Below are 26,212 nucleotides of genomic sequence, written 5' to 3'. Positions count from 1 at the left end.
CCAAGTTTGCAAGTCAACTTTTGAGCTGCATTTTTTTTTCTCTTAATGCCTAGTGGAGTGGTAAGTTCTTGAGGTCCATGTGAACTCACTAATCTTTGCTGGAATGTGCCATGGTGAAATTTTGCTGCAGGAAAGTACTGATTGAGAAGGCTAAGCATTAAATTAAAACATTTTGATGATTGCTCCCCCTTTGGCTGGGTTTGCCAGGCATTTTGTACAGAATCTTCCCCAAGATGGAGAAATAATGGCGGGAGAGGTTCTGGTCCTTGTTTTCACACTGGGCCTTCAGTGAGGACATGACCCTTTCCTTTCCATTGTAACATGCTGAGGACGGATGCAGGAACCTGGTCTATCCTTTCAAGTTCACTCAGCAACCACAACCCCAGCTCTGTACTTCTCATCTGTCAAGAGACCCAGAGGGAGGAACTTTCAAGGATGTCTGCTTATGCTGACATAGTTAACTTCATCAGGTTTAAAAAATGCTGGAACTAACAGTTGGTTCTTTGTTTTGGCAAAGATTCTCTTACTCCATCCAATGTCATTGTGGTGAACCAAGGATAATCCCATAGTCCTCCTTATTTTCAGCCAGTAACTTGGGAATCAATGATATGGGAATAGTCTGCCACAAGAACACCCAGTTGTGTTTCTTATAAAGTGGATGGGAAAGGGGTTACCAGAAAGCCTGGGATATCTCAGTCAAGACATCTCAGTTCATAGCAGACTAACGGAGGAAACTGGAAGAGCCATAAGACGGATGGGGGACAAGCACTGGGGAGATATCAGATGTCCTGAAGGACCCAGAGGGAATCCAGCCTATGAGGCAGGCTGCAGCAGCAAGCACTTAGGGTCTAGACTAGGAGTCATCTTGGGCGAATATTACCCCACAGCACTGGGTTGTGGTTACTGAGTTAACAAGAATATAGAATATAGTTTCCTGAGTCTGTCTTTAGCATGTTGTAATTGAAAACAGCAGGGTCAGCCGGACTCAGTGGCTCAGCCTGTAATCCCGCGCCTTTGGGAGGCTGAGGTGAGTGGATTGCCTGAGCCCGCGGGTTCGAGACCCGCCTGGGCAGCGAGACCTCATCTCTACAATAAATCAAAAAATCAGCCGGGCGTGGTAGCGCCTGCCTGTTATTCCGGCTACTTGGAAGGCTGAGGTGGAAGGATCGCCGGAGCCCAGCAGGTCGAGGTTGTGGTGGCCAGGAGCAGCCACTGCACTCCAGTCTGGGTGACAGAGTGAGAATCCAACTCAAAAAAAAAAAGAAAACAGCAGGGTCATGACCTCACTGAAGGCCCAATGTAAGATGGGGACTTGAGTCTCCCTCATTTTAGGAGAACATTCTATACAAAGTAGTGGGAGTGTGATTTCATGGGTGAGATAGAGTGAAATGATGAGAGAATCCAGGAGAAGGTGGTACTAGGAAATTATAACAGATGGGACTGCCCCAAAGTCTTCTTCCTGCAGATGCCATGATGCTGACATCTGGAGCTAGTGAGAGAACTGGAGGGCACTTGGTAGGCTTCACCGGAGCTTTTAAATCTTTTGAATCTAAGATTAGAATTAATTCTGGGGACTGAGGCAAAGCTAAATCCGCCAATGAGGATGAACAGTGGAGGAGGCAGAAGGAATGCTGTCACTGGAGACAGGGTAGACCTGCCAACGGAGACTTGCCTTTCAAATGTGTTGTGTTGGGTTCTCTTTATTTTTTAGCAGTTCTGGTAGATATAAATATTTTCATTTTTATTTTACACCTGAGGGATCAGAAATACCGAGAAGTGCCCAAAGTTGCTAGATTCATTTCATCTGAGCATCTGGGGCTCCTTCCAACACTTCTGTGTCACTGACTTGGATGAGGTAACTTTGTGAGGTTCCTTCAGTGATGGTTACAGCATCTGGAGCTAGACCGCCAGGATTTTTATTTTATCTCACCTCCATCTACCTGTTCTGAATGTGCAACCTTGGGCAGGTTACTTGACCTCTCAGTGCTGCTGTACAAATGAAGATGATGATAATACCTTCCTACCTACCATATGTAGTCATAGGGATGGTATATGTACAGGGTTTAGAACAATGCCTGGCATATGAGTGCTCAACAAGCATTCACTATTATGTTGCATGTAGAAATAAAGCTCTTTAGAAAGGTTTCAGGAGCTAAGTCATCACTACCGAGTGAGTGGATGGATCATGGCAAGGTTAGTCCTGAAGAGTAAACACTGGGAAAGCCATTCCTGTTTATTTGGTGTTAGGAATCTCAAAACATCCCAAATTTTGTAACAACTGGATTTTACCCGTAAAAATAGTGAAGATCAGTGAGAGACCGCCCAGGGTAGAGCCGGAAATGTGGGCTTTGCAGCCTTGCTGTACCACTTCCTGATTTTGCGAGCAAGGGCAACTTTCCCTTTGCCTCTCACTCACCCTCCTTCTCTGTGAAAGCTGCCCATAATAGGAGTAGCAAGTCACCATCGAGAATTATCCTGGGAATCATAAGAGACAGTAGAGCAAAAGCACTTTCAAATCAAAGGTGTTGGGCATTTTTATTTCCTGGACACAAACCTACTGAAAGCAAGAAAAGGCACTAGTTGTCTCAAGGGTGGGCAATAGGAGGCTGTTCTGGAATTTAAAACTGAGATGCAGTCATAGCACCCTAGGTATGGATATTGATAATTTAGTAATGTCTCCAGGTGTGCCACGAAACACAGCCAAGCACACAGTCATTGCCAAGGAGTCTTCTGTCTCCTTTTGTGTCATCTCTTAGCAGCAGCCAAATTGTGCTTTTGTGTATTTCCTCGCATGCAGGAGACTCGGATCTCACTCTGGTGAATCCTTGCTATGACAGGAGCCACACATGCGACACAACAGCCCGGTGCCATCCAGGGACAGGTATGGATTACACCTGTGAGTGTGCACCTGGATACCAAGGAGATGGACGGAACTGTGTGGGTAAGAGCCATGTTCCCTGTGTCTCTTCCTTATAGCCCCTGTTTTTACCTTGCCCTCTCCAGCCTGATGTCTGTGAAAGACAAGCATCTGTCATCTTTATGAGCTCCATGGAGCAGTGATTTTAGCAGCTGTTAATCTAAGCACAGTTATTCAAAAACTAAAGCATAGTCTGGTTAGATTTGAAAAGATAGTTTGGAGGTATTTTGGGACAGGGCTGTGAAAAGAAAACATCTGTTGCAATTCCCGGATATTTTTAGTAAGTTTTGTGATTTGGGGCCTGTAAGAAGTAGTTCTTAGATTTACTTAAAAGCGTGTTTTTTGGTTTTCTTTAAATTCCAGACATTGTGTTTCTTTCACCTTTTATATCCCCAAAAGCAACAGAAGAAATTTCTTATATTAAAAAAAAATTGTTACACCGTGTTGTTTTCTTCTAAATATCTATTATTTTTTAAACGTGTAAAGAGTTCGTAGAATATTATTACAAAACTATCTTCTGTGGCTTACACTGGGAAGACATGAAATACATTTTTATTTTTGATGATCTGCATGAGCTCACACCTGATGCTTAGAAATCCTACTTTTTTACTTCTCTTGAGCCCACCAACCATTAGTCCCATGGAAGCCTCATAGTGGTGGAAAAAACATTGAGCTTTCAACCCTTTTACTCCTGGGACCCTTGACTTAAGCAGCATTTTCTAGTTCTCATTTCTTTTTAGATGTCAATGAATGTGCAACTGGCTTCCATTACTGTGGCCCCAACTCTGTGTGTATCAACTTGCCTGGAAGCTATAGGTGTGAGTGCCGAGGCGGTTATGAGTTTGCAGATGACCGACACACTTGTGTCTGTGAGTACGTCTTTTTTTTTTTTTTTTTTTTTTGTGGGCCGAAATGGTGCTGAATCTTGCTCTTGAATCCATTAATGTTTCCACTTCTGCTGTACAGCGGCTCTGCTATGTGGTTTTCTTGAAAACACAATTTACATTGAGTTAATCCAAAGCTATGGCTCAGTTTAACCCTGTTTAAATTTGATTGTTTCCCCTAAATAGATATTCTTGATATTGAGTTTTTAAAACGATGTTCATCTCAGGTGGGATTATTGTATGTCTTGGTATTTGGCCTAGTCATGTAATAAGACTATGACCCTCCCCTGTAAACACCCTAGCACTAGATAAAGCTTAAATATTTCTCAAATCAGATGGCGGTAGATTTATTTTTTATTTTATTTTATTTTATTTTATTTTGAGTTGGAGTCTCACTCTGTCACCCAGACTGGAGTGCAGTGGCCGCTCCCGACCGCCGCAGCCTCGACCTGCTGGGCTCCGGCGATCCTTCGGCCTCAGCCTTCCAAGTAGCCGGAATTACAGGCATGCGCTACCACGCCTGGCTGATTTTTGGATTTTTATTGTAGAGATGAGGTCTCGCTGCCCAGGCGGGTCTCGAACCCGCGGGCTCAGGCAATCCACTCACTTCAGCCTCCCAAAGGCGCGGGATTACAGGCTGAGCCACCGAGCCCGGCTGGAGGTAGATTTATAATTCACAGATACTTGTCTCACTTGACCAGCCAAAGAACTTCATCTCTAATAAATATACTCTCTCTAGGGTTCTAAAAAATACTTCAGACTTAAAAGTAGAATTGTCCGAACTAGAGTTCCAAATTCATCCCATCGAGGACTAGGTGATAATACAGAGAAGACACTGTTTAATCCAGTAAGATGAAAAAATACCAGTGATAGTAGAAGCTGTGGCAGGTAGGGGGGCAATTGCTCTGGAGTGATATAAACTTTAATCAAGGACTGTTTGGATGACTGATTTTCATGCTTAGTACTTTAACCACAAACCCATACCAGCATTTCTCAAACTTTAATATGTGAATGAGCCGTCTAGGAATCTATTTAAACTTCCTATTTTGACTCACTGGCCTGGGTAGGGCCCAAGAATCTACATTCCTTACACATCCCAGGGGTGGCGCTGCTATCTGTCCATGTACTGCACTGTGAGGAGCAAAGCTCACCCTTCTCAGGCGTGAACTCTTAGATGTCCTTACCTCCTTCTCTTTTCAGTGATTGCCCCACCGTCCAACCCCTGCGAGGATGGCAGTCATACCTGTGCTCCTGCTGGGCAGGCCCGGTGTGTGCACCATGGAGGCAGTGCGTTCAGCTGTGCTTGCCTGCCTGGTTACACTGGCAACGGCCACCAGTGTTCTGGTGAGTATCTGCAGGTCAGCTTCAGCGACCCTGGAAGTTACCTTGGATGCATATCCTCATGTAGATACCACCCCTCCATATAGATGCAGTCTCTCCCAAAAAGGACCACTTCCTTCCTTGGACTGAAACAGCCTTGCAGTTGCCAAAAGAGAGAGTAAACAAGTATCCCTTGAGTCAGAAAGAAAAATCACAGGTGATTTCCCTTGGACTAGATTGGCGGGCATATGTAGCTGTCCTTGTTAGAGGCATTCCTGGAAAGCTGGGGAGCTGCTGCCAGCTTGTAACCTTTGGCTCCTTGGAGCTGGTGTAGGTTGGAAGAAACTTGGGGAAAGTCGCATACTCTCCTGTGTGGGAGTCCTGTCTTTCAACCTCCTTGGTTAACGGCTTAATTCAGCACTGACGATCGTGCCCGCTTCTGCTTTGAGTGATGTTTTAGGCATCCTCTTAACACACTTATTAACGTTCTTTCTCTCTAAATTTTTCCTGTCGTCTTTCAAAAGAAGGAAAGAAAACTTTACAGATATAAAAAGATATTAATGCATACCCAATTCCTCAAAACTTTTCTCCCAAAAATCTATTTTAAGACTTTGGGTAGTATTTTATAAAACCACGAAACCAAATGCAGGGTTAACCATTCACATTCCACTTAGTCGGAAAGAATGTGTGAAGTTTTTATTTAAAACTAGACATAACTCTCTGCATATAAATGCTCATGAAACGAAGATTACTAGTGCTTTAAAATAGAGATTATTCGGTAAATCTACTTAAACCAGGAAAGGTTTTCCAAGCATACCCAGTGGGATGTGATCAGATTGAAACTCAGTTTCATGTCACTCGCACAGTTATGGTAAAATGAGACACTGGGGATGAAAGAATGATGGGGAAAATGTGTGGAATGGGAAGGGGGCCTTTTTGGGGAATATAAACCTAAAAGGCAGGTTTCCCCTCCTCCTTGAATTGCTTTTTTGCATCTGTCTCCATCTACCCGGGCCCACTGAGCAAGTGGCTAAGAGTTACAAGGTTGTTCTTAACCACTTGCTCAGTGGGCCCAGGTAAATGGAGACAGATGCAAAAAAGCAATTCAAGGAGGAGGGGAAACCTGATTTTTAGGTTTATATTCCCCCAAAAGGCCCCCTTCCAACTCCTGGGAGCTTTAGAGCAGATCTGAAAAGCACGGGCCTCCTTCCTCCTCACTAAATGTTTGATTCTTATCCTTCCTCTATTTTTCCCCCTTTGGTTTAGCAGGATGGGCTGACGAGACAGCAGGCTAAGGCCAGGTGTCACTGATAGAACAAATGAGTGATGGTGGCTCAGTCTTCCACCTCCCTCTGGATGGGACAGACTGTGTGATGTTGTGTGAGCCTTGTCCTTAACAGAAGCTTTGCTGTGTGGTTTTATTAAAAACACAATTTATATTAAAATGACCCAAAGCAATGACTCAGTTTAGTCCTGTTTTTTGTTTGTTTGTTCATTTTTCCTGAATAGATATTTTTGGTGTTGAGTTATTGAAAGATGGTGCTATGGTCTGAATGTTTATTCCCTCCACAACTTATATTGAAACTTAATTCCCAGTTTGACAGTATTGAGAGGTGGAGCCTTTAGGAAGTGGTTGGATCAAGAGGACTCAGCTCCCATTAGTGGACCAATGGATTAATAGATTGTCATGGGAGAGGCACTCGTGGCCGAGTAAGAAAAGGAAGTGAGACTGAGAGAACATGTTAGCTCACTCTACCCCTCACTATGTGATACCCTGTACTACCTTGACTCTTCAGAGAGTCTCTATCAGCAAGATGGAGTCCTCACCAGATGTGCCCCTATTACCTTGGAATTCTCAGCCTTCAGAACTATAAGAAATGATTTCCTTTCTTTTATAGGTGATGTGGTTTCAAATAATTATGTTATAAGCAACCAAAAATGGACCCCCTACAGGTATGGAGTTCAGGGTGAAGTACATAAGCTCAACAGTGGGAATAATGCTTTATCCATCCTTATAGAACTTATCATTCCGTTTACCAGCTCTAAGGATTGAGAGTGCATAAAGAAAAAAAAAACTTTCATATTTAAACATCTAACTGCTCAGATAGATGGTGATTTTAAGGTATTTAATTCCTTAGCTCTTTGGTTTAAAGCAAAGAAGTTGACATTAATTTCAGCCTAGATTTGATGAATGTTAATAATCACAATGTTAATTTAGGTTAGATGCTGCTTGCTTTAATCTCTTTTAGAATCATTTTATATGTGTTCTTTTTGCTTCTACTTGTCCTACAAGAATTGAGTTACCTTCTAGAGTCATGTTAGGACCCTGAAATTGACAACTTTTCTATGTTGGGAGTTTTAGAATATTGCTGTTCTTATTATTACCCTCTCTTTTATTTCTGTCATTTTCAATTGTCTCCATTTTATCTTTGGTTCTCTACTTTTAAAATTCTCTCCAGAGTCCACAAACTTCAAAAGTATACTGAATCCTTCAAGGGCTTCCCCAGAGTACTAGTTATCAAATGCTGTATAACAATTTCCCCCAAAATGTAGTAGTTTAAAACAATACACATTTATTATCAGTGTGCCAGGGACCTGGGAATGGCTCAACTGGGTCCTCTGCTCCAGATCTCTCACGAAGCTGCAGTCAAGGTGTCTGGCAGGCCTGAACTCTTATCCAATGGCTTAACTGGGGAGAGATCCTCTCATGGTTATGGACAGGGCTCAGTTCTTTGAGGACAGTTGAACTGAGAGCCTCAGAAAATCAAGGGCCTCTCCAACACGATAACCTATTTTATTAAAGCCAGTGAGAAAGTCTGCTAGCAAGATGGAGTCATAATCACCAAGATGACATCCCCTTCAATGTTGCCTTATTGTATTGGTTAGAAGTTACTAAAGGGTAGGAGATTACACAAGACTTTGAAACCACTAGGTAGGAATTGTTGGAGGCCATCTTAGAGGTGGCCTACCACGGCCAGTTAACACGAGTTGCCTTCCAAACTCTCAGTTGTGGGGCAGTAGTGAAGGGATGGTCATTTTCCTAAAGACCCGTGCATATTAGGGGAACCCAAAAAACCATGGAATTATGTTTTGGAGGGCAGTCCCCTTGTTGTACACTTGAATTTGTTCCTCCAGATCAAACAATCAACCAAAGTTTTTATCTGGAAGTTTTGAGAAGCTTACTTCATGATTTGTGGAAGAAATGTCCTAAGTTGTGGTAAATAGGTTACTGGTTCTTCCACCAAGACAAAGCACCCGCCCACATTGTGCTGAGTGTTCAGCAGTTTTTGACCAAAAAAATGACATGAACCCCTGTGCCCTACCCTCCCCATTTACCCCTTCTTGCCCTGAGCAAATGATTTTTGTTTTCCCAGATGAAAAATGTCCTCAAAGGAAAATGTTTTGCTAAAGTAGAATAAAAAAATGGCAGAAGCACTAAAAGACAACAATATTGACAAGTTTAAAAACTGTTCTGAGCAGTGGAAAAAGTGTCTTGATAGGGAGGGGTATTATATCAAGTGGAGATTACATTGAAGGTGCTTGAAGTTTAAACATGTAAGAATAAACACACAATTTTTTATAAACAAATTCTGGGATTTTTTGGGTCCCCCCTCATAAATCAGGCTAGGCCAATCATGAAAGTAACTTGCAGAATAATGTATAAATATACTACTACATAAGTGTGTGTGCATATTTAAAGACATTCCATCGTGTCCATGTGTCTCAGTTACTAAAGCATATTTGAAGGCTCTGTTTTGTGGGAACTGTGCATGCTTCAAGCACGTACTTTTTTTACTCCATTAAACTAACAATAGGAGGGTTGTGGGTTTTTCTTCAGCCACGGTTGGTTTAAAAAAAAACCAGCCTCCCTCAAGGGGCTGCACTTGGATTTGGGTTCTCTGTCTGGCATAAGTTACCAGCAAGGAGGCTTTCATCCAAGAGGCGTTAACTCTTCTTCAGCTTTCCTCTAACTGGAGTGATTTCAGCCTGGTATTGGTATGAGCTGGATATTTCTTAGGCATATTTGTCCTTTAGAGTCTTGATGACTTTGCTGGGTGATAAAAACAGATTGTCTCAAGTGGGGGCCTTCCCCTGGAGGAGGAGCAAGTTGAACCAAGGAAGCTGGGTTACAGTTGGCCTGTTAACCAGAGGCATCACCACTCAGGAGGATGATGGGAGGAGGGTACTGGCAGTCTTCTTTCTTAGGTTTTCTGTTCTGAGAATGTAGATGTGAGGTATGGTAAGGTCAGTATAGTCATAGAAGAAAGAGTCTTGAAAAGAAATATATTATACTCACAGGTCGCCATATGCCACATGGGGGTACGACCAGCAGGGTGCACAGCTGAACAGGTAGGGAGGGGAAGGAGAGTAGGGCCTGTGGTCCAGCACCTTTACTGGGGTCCAGGGTAGGGTTGAATTTAATTGGTGCCGAGGAATTTCAGCTGGGCTCAAAGACAAATGGGTGTTGGGGGCATGACTAGACTAGACCAGAGCCCAGTGGTTCCAGCTGGTTTTGCTCAAAATTAGGGCAGTGAGAAGGATCTTGAAACACCAAAGCATGACCTCAAAATGGAGACTTGTTATTGCATTTTCCCAACAGGTTTTTGCCAGCTTAATAGATGATAGAGTGGAGGGTTGTGTCGGGATTGAGCTACCTTTCATTACGTGAATGATAAATGGGCTTCACTATTCCTTGAACATTTTTGTCTTGGTTTTTGCCAGTGCCTATACACCCTCGCCATAACCAGTGACCCCCTCCTCCAACAGTATGATAAGGAAAGCTCCCTGGCCAAGGGGCTAAAAGGCTTATCTTCTCTCTTGGCATCTTACATCATGTGTAATACTGAAAAGTCTCATTCTTCACTCAAAAGCTCCTGCTTTCTCCCCAGCCTCTTAGTATTTATAGTCCTGAGAGGAGACTATAGCCGGCTCCGAGCTCAGGCTCTGGAACAGACTTCAGCCTTCTATCATGGTGTGAGACCCTCCAAGGAGGAGTCAAGGACTGCGATTCAGGGAGCCTTAACCTTCTATATCTCTGGGTGCGACTAGGATTTCTCACTTGTGATGCCTTCGGTTTCTTCATGGACTTTCTCTTCCTTTTGGTCATTTAAAAGTTACTGATAAATCTTTGCTGATGACACCAGTGTCTGTGAGGAGAAAGGCTGGTCTTTCAGATTGGGCCAAAATCCTAGGAACCAGGTTCTGTGAACATCAGTGATTCAGGAGCTCTGGGGAAATCCCCTGTCTCTTCGTTAACAAATAACCATAAGAAACTGCTCTGTGGACTCCAGAAATAGGCCTAGTGTCTCGGGAATTCCTGCTTCCTGTCATTGCCTAGGGTTCCTGTTACCATTAGAAGTACTTTAAGCATATGTTTTGTGAATAGCTTTAATTTCCTGCATTTGGCTAGATGTTAATTTTTACAGCTTTGGTTTTACAGCTGGTTTTACAGTTTCTTCTAGGTCCAAGGAATTGGATGCTCACCAGCTTTGCCCAACTGGGTATGTGAGCTTTCCTTTTGAAGAGGCAGAGAGCCGACCTCAAGGATAATTAAATATGATAATGTTGGCTTATTTGGGGGTAACTGAGGAGCTAACTAGAACACCTTGTTTGTTTCTACCCTTGCAGATTCATTCATATCTACCTTCCTGCCTCTGTAAGTGAAATGAAGGCCAACTGCTCAGCTTGACAGAGCCTCTCTGGGTGGTATTAGACTTGGTTGTGTTGAGCATTCAGGTTTTTTTGGTTTGTTTTTGGACTTCAAGGAACTGATGCATGTTGACTAAACTCCCAGGGGCAGAGGATAAGTAGAATGTTCATTTGGTAATTAAAATAGAAAAGCTTCCTCTGCAGTGAACAGAATGCCTACATTCTATATGTTTGCTTAGTGGGCCCCATATGAGAAGGTTGTTCTGCAAGAGTGTGCTCAGAGTAAGAGTGGTGGGGTGAACCCTCAACGAGGTCACACCTGGGGCGTGGGAGGCTGAACGAGGTGTCACCCTGTCCCCAGCCTGCTCACATTAGATTTGGGCTCCGAGTTTCCACTTTCCCAGGCCGATGTGTCTTTGCTGTGGTCTGTACCACATTAATATAGTTCGTTCCTGTTTTCTGAGTTCCACACCAACCGCCTATCCTGTGTTTTGTTTTTTCTATTCACACGTTTTGTATTTTCTGGTTGTTGTTATAGCTGTGACTGCAGCTTCATTTTCTTTTCAGCCAACTCTTGATCAGACCTTTGTTTATCTTCCTTTTGCTCAGGAAGATTTCCTGTCTCTTAAGATAGTTGATCTCATCCATTGGGTGTTAGTTTTAACAATTCAGTTCTCAGAGTTTCTTTTTTTGGGGGAGGTGTAGTGGGTGGAAGGTGACTTGCCGTTGCTGACCTGTGGAGAGTTCATTAAATACAAGAAAAGGAATCCAAACTGGCTTTTGTTTGGAGGATCAGGATTTTGCAGTTTTGAGAAATAGGATTATGAAAATTAATCCTTATAGTGCCATGGAAAGAGTGGAGGGGCCTGAATTGTTTATACGGATATGCCTGGCACATTTAGATTTTTTTTTTAATGTGTCATTTCAAAACCCTAGGTAATATTTTTCTTACTTTTTGTTTTTTTGGTCTTATATGTCTTCTAAAAGTGGAAAGAAATATATAAAAGTGGAAAGAAAATATCTGGTTAACGTGGGGTTCTAGACAATAGGACTCTGATTCAACAAGACAGGATGTGCTTCTTAGTTGGAAAAATATTTGGGCCCTCATCTGGCTCTTTTGCTTCTAAAAATAAGTGTTACAGGGAGATGGTCCCCACAATGAAAGAAAAGAAACAACTATTGTTATATATATTGGTCTTTATTGTAGTGTTACTGAAAGGAAGCTAATGATTTATAGTCTGAAGGTTAGTTCAAAGGTAACAACTTCCTGGAATTCACTGTAGATGAAACATGCTCTAGAAATATACAGCAGGGTCTGCCTTTTCCATGAGTGACCACCCCTTTGACTTCTACCCTGAACGTTTCTAGTCTGATGTGTTAACGCCCATGCTCCTCGGGTTTTCTTTTTCTTTCAATTACACAGAACTTTAGGGGTCAGTGTTTTACTGTTCATGCCCAAGGGTCTTCTGAGGCTGACCACCGGACGTTGTTTCTCGTGTCCTAAGACCATGCAGGAGCACAGGTTGTGTGCAGTGAGGTCATGCTGTTCCTTCCTTCCTCTGCTCTCTCTCTCTCCCTGTTCCTGACTTCTGCAGATGTTGATGAATGCTCGGAAAACAGATGTCACCCTGCAGCTGCCTGCTACAACACCCCTGGTTCCTTCTCCTGCCATTGTCAACCTGGATACCGGGGAGACGGATTGCAGTGCACACCTGGTAAGGGTAGAAGGGTCAGGTGACCTTGGTAAGGGTGGTGTATCTCACAGATTCTCCAGTGGTATTTTTCTATGACACTCGCCCATTCTTGATCCGGTCTAAGGCCTTGGTGGATTTTTCAGGCTCTGTATTTCTTCCTCAGTTACCTCCTGCTGCCTTGTTTACTGAAAGTTCACTGTTCTTAACCTTCTTGGAGGCCTGAATGACCCATCCATCCTTCTACCTAGTAGCAGTTCTAGTAACTACCCAAGTGATCTGCTTTGCCTTGATGAGTGTGATTTGGATGAAGTCTTAAGGCAAAGTTTACCAAACAGGAGCCATATGCACTAGTGAGACAGGACTTAGTGCCCATGGTGACTGCTTTAGGGGGACTTGGTCAGCTGATGCCTACTAGTGTCTGCTTTGACCTGGAGCTTCTCAGACTTAAATTGTGGGCCTCTGGGGGTGAGTGGGCTTTGGCTTGTTTTCTCTAGAGTCTCTTGGGCTGTTTGAATCGATGCCATGGGCTGCTTTTCATTTTAACCAGACAGCAGCAGGCCCCTGAGGGCTGATGGAGGGACTGGGCAGCTTTACATTTAGGGTCAGCCAGGGCCTTAATGGGTGAACTGGGAAAATTGGGGAGAAACTAGGTAGACAGTGGCAGAGCTAAAATAAGCTGACTTCAAATCAATCTGATAATCAAATAGGACAATATTGGCCTATTTGGGGGCTGGCTGGGCATGATGGCTCACACCTGTAATCCCGGTACTTTGGGAGGCTGAGGTAGGAGGATTGCTTGAGACCTGCCTGGCAACATAGGCAGACCTCATCTCTACAAAAGAAAAAGAAAAATCAAATGTACAGCTACTCAGGAGGCTGAGGTGGGAAAATTACCTGAGCCAAGATTATCCACTGTACTCCAGCCTGGTAGCCTGGGCTGTCCCTGTACCCTGAGACTCTGACTCAAAAAAAAAATGGCCAGGCTCGGTGGCTCAGCCTGTAATCCCAGCACTTTGGGAGGCTAAGGTGAGTGGATTGCCTGAGCCCACGCGTTCAAGACACCCCCCCCAGGCAACTTGGCTAGACCTCTTCTCTATAATAAATCAAAAAAACTAGCCAGGCATGGTAGCGTGTGCCTGTAATTCCAGTTACTTGGGAGGCTGAGGCGGAAGGATCACCAGAGCCCAGCAGGTCGAGGCTGCAGTGGCCAGGAGCGTGTCACTGCACTCCAGTCTGGGCGGTGGAGTGAGACTCCAACTCAAAATAATAATAATAATAATACAAACATATCTGGGGCTCCAAAAATCCCAATGCCTTGCTATTTCTCCCATGCCATGCTGTTGCATAATGAAAGTGTATGGGTTGTAGTGCATCTCATTTCTCCTTTGTGTCTCCCTGTTCCCTGGTCCTGGAAGACTCCTCCTCAGGCCACACACCCTGTGAACACCAGCAGCGCCATGCCCAGGCACAGCAGCCCTACCCTGGGCTCCACATCCCTCAGTGCGATGAGCAGGGCAACTTCCTGCCCCTGCAGTGTCATGGCAGCACTGGCTTCTGCTGGTGCGTGGACCATGATGGTCATGAAGTCCCTGGTACCCGGACTCCGCCCGGATCCACCCCGCCTCACTGTAGACCACCACCAGGTGAGCCAACCGGGAAAGAAACCTCATACCAGCCTAGGCCTGGGGTTCAAGAAGCTGAATGGTACTGATGGCAGGTAGATCATAACCCCTATGCAGATAATGCAGTCACCATCCTTTCATAGCTTCTTCCCTTCCAGAAATGCTTGAGTAATAACTGTATGTTTATATACATGCATGTGTTATAGGGACATAGAGATATGCACATAACATATGTGACCTCTAATACACATTGGACTCTAGCCTGGTAGACCCTTGTTCGGTACAAGATCGACAGTTGAGATTGAGCATGTAGGTCAGGCTGAGGCTGCTATCCTAGAGCTGTGATGGCAACTGAGAGACATCTGAGAGCTTAGAGGACTGGCCAGACCTGCATTTATCCAGAAGGAAAACTGCCTTCCTACGTGGCTATCTCACTTACCCTGCCTTCTGAATTCTAGGAAACAGTCTGGCACCTGCATTAATATCCAGAGGAAAAATAAGTAGGTGGCTTCAGCTAGTGTTCTCCAACCCAGAGACCCCAGCCCTCTCTACCCTATCCCAACCTGTTGATGGGGAAATCACTCTTGCCTCAGCCACCCTTGGGAGAAACACAGGTGTCTGTCTTTTGTTAGCTCATACGAGACTAAAATAGGGACATGTTCCTTTGTGAAACCTTTCTCATGTCTAGACTCCTCTCTTGGTGCTGGCTGGGCCGTGGCTGCCATTTCTGTCTAGTCTCATCTGCATAATTGGGGTCAGTGGAGGTGCTAATGACGAGCATGTCTGCAGCCACCTGAGAATTCCCGGATGGGGTATGGTGACTAAGTGTTCACGGTCGATGCCAACAGCAGCTGGCCAGGCAACTTTCTGTTTCTTGTTGAATTGTTCAAAGATGGGTAGAACTTTTAAAATTATTATTGCAGAAGAATTTTAGTATGAATAACAGGATTGGCTTGACACCGTCTTAGCTAAAACGTTTTCTATGTCTAGGAGCTTGCTATCCAAAGATCTATTTTTACTATTGAGAAGGGGTCTATAAATACTAGCCTTGGCTTTTAATGTGTGAAAGTAAGAAGAATGAGAGAATTATTGATACTTTTGCTTCTTTCAATAATCTTAATTGTTATGGCCAGGAGTTTAGTGGTTCTAAAACTGTATAGGTAAAAATTGGTAATGGCTCAATCCACAGTGACGCTTAGTCCCTCTTTGTCTCTGGTTTTAGGAAAAGATTTTGCAGGTTCAAAAAAAGTGTATAGAGAAATCCTCTTTCGCTCATGCTTTCTCTTTGAAAAGGTTTGGTGCTAATTCCAGCTGGGATTTGAAGAACTCAGATAGTTGTGTGGGCGCCTTAGGGGAGTGATTCAGAATTCTGTTCAATTTATTAAGACAAGCCATGTGCTAAGGACAGTGATTCAAAGAAGAGCCAAGAGCCTGAGAAGTGAATGACTGAAACAGGGACACGTTCCTTTATAAAGCCTTTCTCATGTCCAGACTCTTCTCTTGGTGCTGGCTGGGCCGTGGCTGCCATTTCTGACTAGTCTTATCTGCATAATGTGGTCAGCTTGAGTGGGGTGAGGACACCCAGTGCCCAAGATTTCAAAACCTTTAAACCCCTGCCAACCAGAAACAGAAGGGAAAATATGCATGGTCGGACTGAGAAATAGCTGCCAATAGTAAGTAATGAAAGGCTTGCCCATGAACGAGGGTCAAGACACTCATTTCCTAGGTGTTGACTGTGCTTGGTGTCTGCATTCCAAACAAAGAACTGTGCCTTGCTGGGTGGTCCTTTGAACCAAAAATGGGTCCTCTGAGTTCAAAATGTAAAGCAGGGGTAGCACTGGGGACTTCTTCAGAGAATCCCAGAGTGTTTGAGGAAGTAGCATTTTCCTCATTGGGTCCCTTGAGACACATTTGGGTAAGGAAGTCAGAGTCCTACCTTCTCCATGAACTCTTATTTTTATTTTTTTATTTTTTGAGTTGGAGTCTCCCTCTGTCAGCCAGGCTAGAGTGGAGTGGCACGCTCACAGCCACCACAGCCTTGACCTGCTGGGCCCAGGTGATCCTTTTGCTTCAGTCTTCCAAGTAGCTGGAACTACAGGCACGCACCACCACGCCCGGCTGATTTTTTTTTTTTTTTTTTTTAATTTATTGTAGGGATGAGATCTTGCCATGTTGCCCAGGCTGGTCTCAAACCCATGGGCTCAGGCAATCCTCTCACCTCTGCCTCCTGAAGTGCCAGGATGACAGGTGTGGGCCACCACACCCAGCTCCAGAAACTCTTAAATAAAAGAGTTTTGCATACCATAGGTCATGAGCTATTGAGGCAGCTGAAGGGCAGACACTTCCCCCAACCCTGGCATGTATAACAGTTGAGCACTTTGGGTTGGAACTCTGGCTCCGTTATTCAGTCTCCCTGATTTCCCAGAGGAATTGTAGGTGATGGAGTCCAGTCATAATGTTTACAACTTTGTTTTTTGAAGTCACTGGAGGGTTTTGAGCAAAGGAGTGATGCAAAATGCCTTTGTGTTGTATTTATTTATTTATTGTTATTTATTTATTTGATTCAGTATCTCACTTTGTCACCCAGGCTGGAGTGCAGTGGCACACTCACGGCCACCACAGCCTTGGCCTGCTGGACTCTGGCAATTCTTCCACCTCAGCCTTCCAAGTCGCTGGAACTACAGGCATGTGCCACCATGCCTGACTAGTATTTTTGATTTATTGTAGAGATGAGGTCTCACCACGTTACCCAGGCTGCTCTTGAACCCCTGGGCTCCCAAAGTCCTGGGATGATAGGCATTGAGCCATCACTCACTCCCGGCCCCTTTGTGTTTTAAATGGACCCCTCTGGCTGGTAGTTGAGTTTACACTGGTGTTGGGGAAGGGAAGACAGAGGAGCCTGGAAGATGGAAAACCAGTGAGAAGGCTACTCCAGAAATCCCAGTAGGATAGTGGGGGCTTTGGCCAGGATGATGGGGTGGAGGTGGTGAGAAGTGAAGATATTCTGAGTGGCTTCTGAAGGTGGAGCTGACAAGATGTTTTGACATATCAGATGTGGAGAAAGAAAGGACTCACTGGGTCTGAGAAGTGAGAAAATGGAGGTGTTATTTACTGACATGGAAAGCATGAAAGAGGAGCAGGTGTGATGGGGACAGCAGAGTCCTTGTTTTTTAGTGTTGAGATTTCTGTTATACATCCAAGTGATGGTAACAAGTAGGTAGGTACTTGGCTGTGAGATTCTGCAGACTTTGAGGCTGTGAGTGGCAGGAATTTAAAAGGAAGGAGCACTTCCTTTTACTGACATTCCTTTAGGTTTGCCTATCAGAAATGAGCAAATTATTTCAGTAACTTTCAGCAGACCCTTTTCAGACAGAGAACCACCCATGTTTGGGGCAGAGCCCAGTTAGTGCTGTGGAAACAGCTTGGAAGGAAATGACTCCACCACAGAAGCCAGCAGGACTTTAAGCATGGAGTGAGCTGTGATGGGAAGGGGACAGGTGGGGAAGACGCTGGAGAAAGAAGAGGGGACAGAGCAGCATGACAGGAATCTAGAGCCTGCAGAAAGAGGCTTGGCTTTGAGATAATCCCAGCAGCAGGATGGCTAAAGAACTTATAGAAACTGGGCTAGATCCATTCAGTTTTACTTTGACTTAATATCGTTTTTCAGTGGACACTGAGGGCCATGTGGCATAGTTGGGCTTTTAGTAATACTCTCTAAGTCCCACACTGGCTGGTCTTAAGTTGGCCCTCTCAGCAGCAGGTCCTGGAACTTTGCAGCAAGTAGGAAAGCATTAAAATTGACTTTGAGCCTCACCCAGGCCACTGGGTCCATAGAGAACATCTACACAAGGGCTCCATCAGCAGGGGTGCCGTGGACACAGGCAGGAGGCCAGTGTGGGTCTCCCTGGCCTAAGGGCGTCAGCGCCCTTTCCAGGCTGACTGAACCCTGCGCCGCTCATCTGATCTCCTTTTGTTCTTTCCTGACTGGGCCTTCAGACCCTCCTGGCCTGGGGAGACAGGAACATCAAGATGATCTCTTCTCCTGATTCCCACAGAGAACTTCTTAGGGCACCTGTGCTTCCCAGGTCCAGTATCCAGGGGCTCGGCTGAGACCTCGTTTCTGGAAAAGGAAGGCCGGGAGGCCAGGCATGAGGATCTCACATTTCATTCTGCCTCTGTCCTTGGCTCACCATCAAAGGCCTTTACTCCTCTGTCTACTCAGAGCCCACTCAGCGGCCCCAGACCGTCTGTGAACGCTGGAGGGAAAGCCTGCTGGAACACTATGGCGGCACACCCCGGGACGACCAGTACGTGCCCCAGTGTGATGACCTGGGCCACTTCATCCCCCTGCAGTGCCATGGGAAGAGTGACTTCTGCTGGTGTGTGGACAGAGATGGCAGAGAGCTGCAGGGCACGCGCTCCCAGCAGGGCACCACCCCTGCGTGTAAGCATTCACCCCTGTGTGTAAGCACCCAGGACAGCCCTCCCTCACCTCAGCCGTGACCAAGGTCTTCCTGTAGGCAGGCTGCCAGCTGTGGGTGATGGTAGGGAAAGGAGGTGTCACCAGGTCTGATGAAAGGAGCTACTCTCTGCCTTGTTGATCCATAATCCACGCAAGATCCCAATTTGGATTTGGCGTTTGGTTTTTGTCATTAGCAGTTTCTGTAATTGGAACATCTGGAACTTAGTTCAACAAGCGATTATTCCTCCTCCTCCCCAGCCCAGGGTGAAAGGGGACACATGTCACCCTGGGCCCCCGGAAGAGAAGCTGACACAATACTAGCTCTGTTTTTTTCCCCCTTGAAACAAAACAACAAAAAAGTGTTCAGCTGTGTTCTGAGGGAAGTATTTTGTTGTCTTCCTCCCTAGTAATTGGCAGATTTGCATAATGGGTCCTTGGGAAAAAAACCTAGAAATTAGAAGTTCTTTTGAAGACCATCTGGAGCACATCTGTCCAGGGTGAAGAACTTTTGATGTTTTTGGAGACTCCAGTATGTGGGAGAGTAACTTTTCTTCCCTTCTACCCACCTTCCCTGGTTCCCTTTCCCACCCACAGGTATACCCACAGTGGCTCCACCCACGGTCCGGCCCACACCCCGGCCTGATGTGACCCCTCCATCCATGGGCACCTTCCTGCTCTATGCCCAGGGCCAGCAGATCGGACACTTGCCCCTCAACGGCACCAGGCTGCAGAAGGACACAGCCAAGACCTTGCTATCCCTTCATGTAAAGTGGATTTCTCCTGTGGGGGGTGAGGGTAGGGGAGTAGAGTGGGTTGTTTGGAGGTGGGGCTAGGCACAGGGGGTGGCTAGGCTCAGCTTTCAGAAGACCCAGGAGTGTCCAGGAAGGTTTCCGGGCTACAGTCCAACTTCATGGGCCTGGTGCCACCACTGCGGAAGTGGGGCTGTCTGTCCCTGGGAATCACATGTGAGTGACCAAGGCTCTCCTCTGGTTGCTTAGTGAAGTCAGATGTATGGACAGGGAATTTCATGTTGCTGTATTCTCTTTGTAACAACCACGTGAAATAGGCTCTGATGTTAACCTCGTTTTGCAACTGAAACCGGCATAAAGATGTGAAGCACCCAAAGTCACACAGCAAGACAGGATAGGGAGGCTGGATAGTGATCTACAGGAAAACTGACCCTCTTAGCCCAAGGCCCCAGAGTTCTTTCTGTCCATGTCACAGCCATCTCCAGGGATATCCTGGCATCCAAGAAACAGGAGGACTAGCTGCAAAGTGTGGCTTCTGCGATCAGTCGAGAACTCCAAGTGGAAATCAGTTACTGGCTACCTCCCTGTTACAGCTTCCTCGCCCCATCCTGTTTCTGTCACTTGGGCTTGCTTCTTTCCTAACCTTCTTGGACTCTTTCATAGATGAATGCTTGGAGAGGATGTGTGCCTGGAAGAGGAGTGGATGGAGCTTTCCCGAGGGGATACTTGCTGCTTCCCGAGCCAGCAGTCTCCATACTGCCAAGGCACTCTATTTTGGAGAGAGATTTCTTTTCTAAGATGAGGAAAAGTGGGGAGGGGGACTCTCTAAAAAGGCATTGACACAGTGGAAAATCCTTTGGTTCCATTTTGTTTTGTTTTTGAGTCAAGCTCCCATTCTGTCACCTGGGCTGGAGTGCAGTGGCATACTCACAGTTCACCACAGCCTCAAACTTCCGGGCTCAAGCGATCCTCCACCTTCAGTCTCTTAAGTAGTTGGGACTACAGGCTTATGCCACCACACCCAGTTAATTTTTTGGAATTTTTGTAGAGATGGGGTCTCACTATGTTGCCCAGGCTGGTCTCAGATTCCTAGGCTCAAACAATCTTCCTGCCACAGCCTCTCAAAGTTGCTGGGATTACAGGCACGAGCCACCTGCACCCACCTGACTCCGTTTTTAAACTTTGCCTCCAGGTACATGTTCACCCATGAGAAAGACTGGTACAGTGTTCGTGTTTACATTTACTTCTGTTAATGAACTAACTCCCTGTCTGGTTCCAGAAAAACTGAGCTGAAGCCAGTATTCAGAACGAGATGCATTTTTTTCTTCCTTTTTAAGATTCAAATTTGTTGTCCACCCCCTGCCACAGACAAACCGTAACTGCTGTTTTGTGAATGTTGCTCTTAAAGGAGGTAGAAACTAAGAAGTTGCCATCACCCCAAACTAACTGTCTCTTAGTCTAGCCACATCTGGGAGCTTGACTGCATTTCAGAACATGCCCCTGATGGGACCAGCATGGTGGTGGTGGTGGTGGTGGAAGAGAAATAGAACATGAGTTCTCACCGGGACTTTTTTCTCAAGAAACTTTGAAGTCATGACATGGGCTTATGAATCCCTTAATTTTCTGGGTTAATAAGAGATCACATGAATGTGTACTCTTGCCTGGGACAGGCGACTTTTTAATTTTAATTTTCAAGTAAAAATGCAGTTGATCTTATGAACTGCCTGTTTTTCCACAGGAGCCAAATCCTGTTTCATCCAGGCTTTCTTGTGCTGACAGCTTTCCCCAGGCATAAATCAAGCCGAGCCCCAGGAGGCTTTGTTGGGCAAGGTGGGAACTGGTGTGACCTGGGGACAGCCAGATGGCCCCAGGATGTCGACTTTGCACATGTGCAGGGTTTCTCAGAGCGGAGTCTGGATTGGGATTTGAATGAAGCAAGTACTGCCTGGAGTTGAAGAACTATCAACTAGTCTGTTGAACTGTCACAGACTCAGCATTTTAAGAAAAGACTGCCATTTATTTGGCAATAAGGAAGGATGGGAGACCTCGCTAGCTAGAGCTTAGATGACCTTTTCCAGTTCCTAAGCCCATCAAATTACAGACTTTCTTTTAGACAGAACACAACCAAAGACTTGAGGAAGCAAGACTAGGAGTCAGGGCAGGAGAATAGGTGATTGCATCATAGTTTGGGGAAAGAGTTCATCTTTTTCACAGAGGAGGGAAGAGTAGATTTGTTGGCATATGTTGACGGATTTTGGAAAGGCTCTTTGAAAAAGTGATGATAACACTTGGAAGGATTCCATTTTTGACCAGTAAAATACAAAGCACTTACTTTACCAGGACCTCTAATCACTGAAGGGGCTGATGTATTTTATGAAATCACTTTGTTCTTACCATCAACTGTAATTGAAGAACTCACTCTATACTAATTACTAATTAGGATGCTTCACAGGCATTTATGGTACTAAGGTTTATAGTGACCACATGAAGTAGGTCCTACTATTAGCTTCATTTTGCAAATGAGGAGACCAAGGCATAGAGAGGTTAAGTCCCCAAAGTCACACAGCTGGTAAGTGGCCAAGCCTGGGTTTGATCCCAGGGAGTGTCCAGCTACTTTGTTGCCAACAAGACCACAGGGTTGAGTTATTCACAGCAGCCGAGCATGAGCAGGGCTCTGAGTGTGAACTCGGGGGACATGTAAAGAATCCTAATTCTTAGGCCGGGCACTCACAACAGTGGCTCACAACTGTAATCCCAGTACTTTGGGAGGCAGAGGCAAAAGGATTGCCTGAGTTCTCAGGTGATCGAGATCAGCCTGGGCACCTTGGTGAGACCTTGTCTCTACGGTAAATCAAAAAATTAGCCAGGCATGGTGGCGCATGCCTGTAGTTTCAGCTACTTGGCAGGCTGAGGCAGAAGGATTGCCTAAGTCCAGCAGGTCGAGGCTGGAGTGGCTGTGAGCATTCCACTGAACTCCAGCCTGGGTGACAGAGTGAGACTCTGACTCAAAATAAAAAATAAAAAAAGAATCCTAATTCTTCCACTTCTGTGATTTGGTGCATGAAGGGTTCCATAGTCGTGGGAATTGATTATGACTGCCGGGAGCGGATGGTGTACTGGACAGACGTTGCTGGGCGGACGATCAGTCGTGCCAGTCTGGAACTGGGATCAGAGCCTGAGACAATCGTTTCCTCAGGTAAGCAGCTTCACTCAGGCTCTGTGCATTTCCTGTGACTCTACTAGGTCACCTGCCTCTGTTACGCTCAAGTCTCCCTCAGTGCTCCTCCTGTGAGGGAAGGCAAAGTTCTAGGTAAGTCACTTTCTTGAGCTTTCAAGACTGGCCTCTCTGTAAACAGTCACATCCACGCACAAGGGATGAAAAGGCAATTCTCACTGTGAGCAGGAATTCAGGGTGTGGCCGTAGCTTATTCCACCTAGTCCCAGCACTGTTGATGCTGGTGCCCTCACCCACAGTTCTGCTAGTTTAGAGGTGGCAAAATATGTAACAAAAGGACCTGCTTCTCCCTTAACCTGGGTCTTGGAACTTAGCGATTCTTGGGACATTTTTTTTGAATTGGAGTCTCACTGTTGCCCAGGCTGGAGTACAGTGGCACGCTGCTCATGGCCACCACAGCCTTGGCCTGCTGGACTCAGGCGATCCTTCCACCTCATTCATCCTTCCAAGTAGCTGGAACCACAGGCATGCGCCACCACACCCGACTAATTTTTCTTTTTTTGATTTATTGTAGAGATGAGGTCTCACCATGTTGCCCAGGCTGATCTCAAACCCATGGGCTCAGGCAGTCCTCTTGCCTCCACCTCCCAAAGTGTTGAGATTACAGGCATGAGCCACCACGCCTGACATTTTTTTTTTAAACTGTTCAAACGTAGCAGATTGCTGTGCTTCAGGGAGCCCTTTGTAACCTGCAAACGCTGAGTCCTGCCTTTGCTTTATTTCCAGGTCTGATAAGCCCCGAAGGACTTGCCATCGACTACTTCCGTCGAACGATGTACTGGACGGACAGTGGCCTGGACAGGATAGAGAGGGCCCGGCTGGATGGCTCAGAGCGCAAGGTCCTCTTCCACACGGATCTGGTGAATCCCCGTGCCATTGCTGTGGATCCAATCCGCGGGTCAGCTGGGCTTCCCTGATTCTCCTTAGGTCCTGATTTGAAGCACTTGAATTTTATTTTATTTTTTTGTTAAATATCCAGTAATTTGTTCTTATTACACTAGATTGGAGGTTCCAAAAGAGTGGTAATTTTGACTTTTTTGTTTATTTTAAAGATGTGGGGTACAATTCAGGATTAGATATACAAATAGTCATTGTACAGGTAAAGTTTGGGCCTGACTTTGGTCCCGGGATCACTTCACGTGGTTTGAGATCAGGTACCCTTATTAATGAAGTGTGCCCCCCTCAGCACTTGAATTTTAATATAGTGTGGGGAAATATTAGAACAAAAGAGTAGAGGCTCAAATGCGTTAACTTAAAGATTTATTGAGGATCTGCTAGGTGTCAGGCACTGTTCCAGGCAAAGAACAGTATGTTCTTTCATGAAGCTTAACGTTCTGTGAGGAGCAAATAAGACAGTGGACAGATGGGAGAAATATTAGACTATGATGTGAGAGAGAATTCAGATAGACTAGCGGGGGGGTGGCATGCTACTTTGGGTCACATGACCAGGCAGGGCCCAAGGAGATGGCACTTAACCTGGAGGTAAAGTGGGTCTCTGTGAGCAACGTGTTTAGAAAGTGTCATCATAAAGCCATAGTCGAGTTTACCTCCACTAAATGGTGAGAGTGACTGAAGCTGAGACATGGGGTATTTTATTTCTCTGGCTTCATTTTTATTGTAGACGTCATCACACACACAGAAAATAAAAATTTTCCCCACCTGAGGTTATTGCTAAGGTCATCAAATGGAACGTATAGGACTTGGTCAATGTGTCGGTACTTGTTAGAACCAAGGAGACTTTTTTATGACCAGACACAATGGCTCATGCATGTAATCTCAGCATTTTGAGAAGCTGAGGTGAGAGGATTGCTTGAGCTCAAAAGTTCAAAACCAGTGTGGGCAACATAGCGAGACCTCATCTCTACAAAAAAATATTAAAAATATTAGCCAGGCATACTAGCACATGCATGCAGTTACTTGGGAGGCTGAGGCAGAAGGTTCGCCTGAGCCCAGGAGGTTGAGGCTACAGTGAGCCGTGATCGTGCCACTGCACTCCAGTCTGGGTGACAGAGTAAGATCCCAATGGGCGGGGGGGGGAAGAACCAGAGAGAATTTTTATACCTTGAGACACCTTTGCCTTTTGCCACTTTTAAGTGGTACTTTTTCTAAACAAAACTCTAAAGAAATCCTTCAAATTAGTAAAGAAAACCTTCAGCTTTAATTTTCAACGAAGTGATTTTTGACTCTGACATACTTAGTGCAAAGCCTCTAAGGCAGTTCTGAACTTTGGGTTCTATTCATTGAGGAAGTCACCTCTTTTTCTATCCCGGTTGTCTTTGCTACAAGAATTAATAGACCCCTTAAAAGCCCCCTCTTTTCACAGGCTTGCTTTTCTGACATTTGGAAGATTTGTTATTCCTTCTTGATGCTTGACCTGAAATTAGGCAAGTAGCGTCTCCATAGTCTGGGGAGGAGACATGCCTTTAAGCTGAAAATCCACATGACAGCCATGAGTTTAAAGATGAAAGTGGAACTTTCTTATCAAGACAAAATAATAAGTGCTAAAGACTTTAAACATAATTTTTAATGACAACAGGCAAGTTTGAATCTAACACATGTGATGAAATCTCCCTCGACAGCTTAGTGGAATAGTTGTTAAGCCTTCATGGGTATTCCTCATTCACTCTCTATAGATTTTACCCTAGAACTTTCTTCCTTAAGCAGTCTACAAACAGCTTATGCCAAGGGCTGTATGTCTGCGTGAGCGTGTTCTGGACTTACCATTTTCCATGACCGAAATCATTGTGGGGAAGGAAACGGATCATAAATGATGAGGCAGCAGTAGGCATGCTCTCCCCTCTGGTCTCCTCTACCTCAGCACAAAGTGGACACTTCTGGGCTCTTGCTCTGGGCTTTCCTCTGCTTCATCTGTTGGGCACCAGGAAAGGAGTTCACAGCAGGGGAAACCTAAGGCTTCTGCCTCTCCCTCCTCATTGAACTTCTCTGTTGCTCGACTGATTCATTCACAGCTTCTATAAAGTGGTATTTTATAAAAAGTGCTTTCATCTTTACCTTTGCTCCAACCCTAAACCTGTTTGTCTCCTTAAATATAACTTAGTTACAGTTAACGAACCCATGTTAGTGTGTAGTTCTCTGTTAAATGAATATCTTTCGTTTTTAACAAGGTATTTGAAAGGCAAAATCCGCCTCACAAAGTATTTCCCTCCCTGGGTGCCAGGTATAGGACAACTGAGATTCCCCTTCAAGTGCCAAACAGTTTTTTTCCCTGGAAGAAGGAAGTAAGGAAAACAGTTTCCCTCTCAAATCCCAAGCCCAAGTCTCTACAAAGTTCCATGGTTCCTGTAGTTAAGCCAATTTTTTTTTTTTTTTGAGTTGAAGTCTTACTCTGTCTGTTGCCCAGGCTGGAGTACAGTGGCACAACCATGACCACCCCAGCTAAACCTGCTGAGCTCTGGCGATCCTTTTACCTCAGTCTTTCAAGAAGCCAGAACTACAAGCACATGCTACCATGCCCGGCTAGTTTTTTATTTTTATTGTAGAGACAAGGGCTCACCAAGTTGCCCCAGCTGGTCTCGAACCCACAGCTCAGGCAATCCACCTGCCTTAGCCTTCCAAAGTGCTGGGATTACAGTTTGAGCCACCAAGCCTGGCTGCAGTTAGGCCAATTTTTTTTTTTTTTTTAGTTGGAGTCTCACTCTGTCACCCAGACTGGAGTGCAG

The 26,212-nt window shown here is 45.3% G+C and overlaps 1 protein-coding gene across 1 annotated transcript in view; it reads left to right on the top strand.

Moving 5' to 3' along the window:
- Positions 1-26,212, top strand: part of NID2 (nidogen 2) — a 73,132-nt gene that overhangs the window by 41,844 nt on the left and 5,076 nt on the right. The window contains exons 10-18 of the mRNA XM_021718796.1: positions 2,798-2,941; positions 3,658-3,786; positions 5,002-5,145; positions 12,366-12,485; positions 13,880-14,107; positions 18,309-18,530; positions 19,143-19,312; positions 22,364-22,493; positions 23,259-23,430. Of these exons, the coding sequence (XP_021574471.1) occupies positions 2,798-2,941; positions 3,658-3,786; positions 5,002-5,145; positions 12,366-12,485; positions 13,880-14,107; positions 18,309-18,530; positions 19,143-19,312; positions 22,364-22,493; positions 23,259-23,430 (1,459 nt within the window). The remainder of the gene's footprint in view (positions 1-2,797; positions 2,942-3,657; positions 3,787-5,001; positions 5,146-12,365; positions 12,486-13,879; positions 14,108-18,308; positions 18,531-19,142; positions 19,313-22,363; positions 22,494-23,258; positions 23,431-26,212) is intronic.

Source organism: Carlito syrichta, unplaced genomic scaffold (assembly GCF_000164805.1).
Source record: "Carlito syrichta isolate Samal-C Ts95f unplaced genomic scaffold, Tarsius_syrichta-2.0.1 Scaffold313468, whole genome shotgun sequence".
Classification (NCBI taxonomy): Eukaryota; Metazoa; Chordata; class Mammalia; order Primates; family Tarsiidae; genus Carlito; species Carlito syrichta.
Note: the sequence above shows the minus strand (reverse complement) of the source record. Positions and strands in the feature narration are given on the sequence as shown.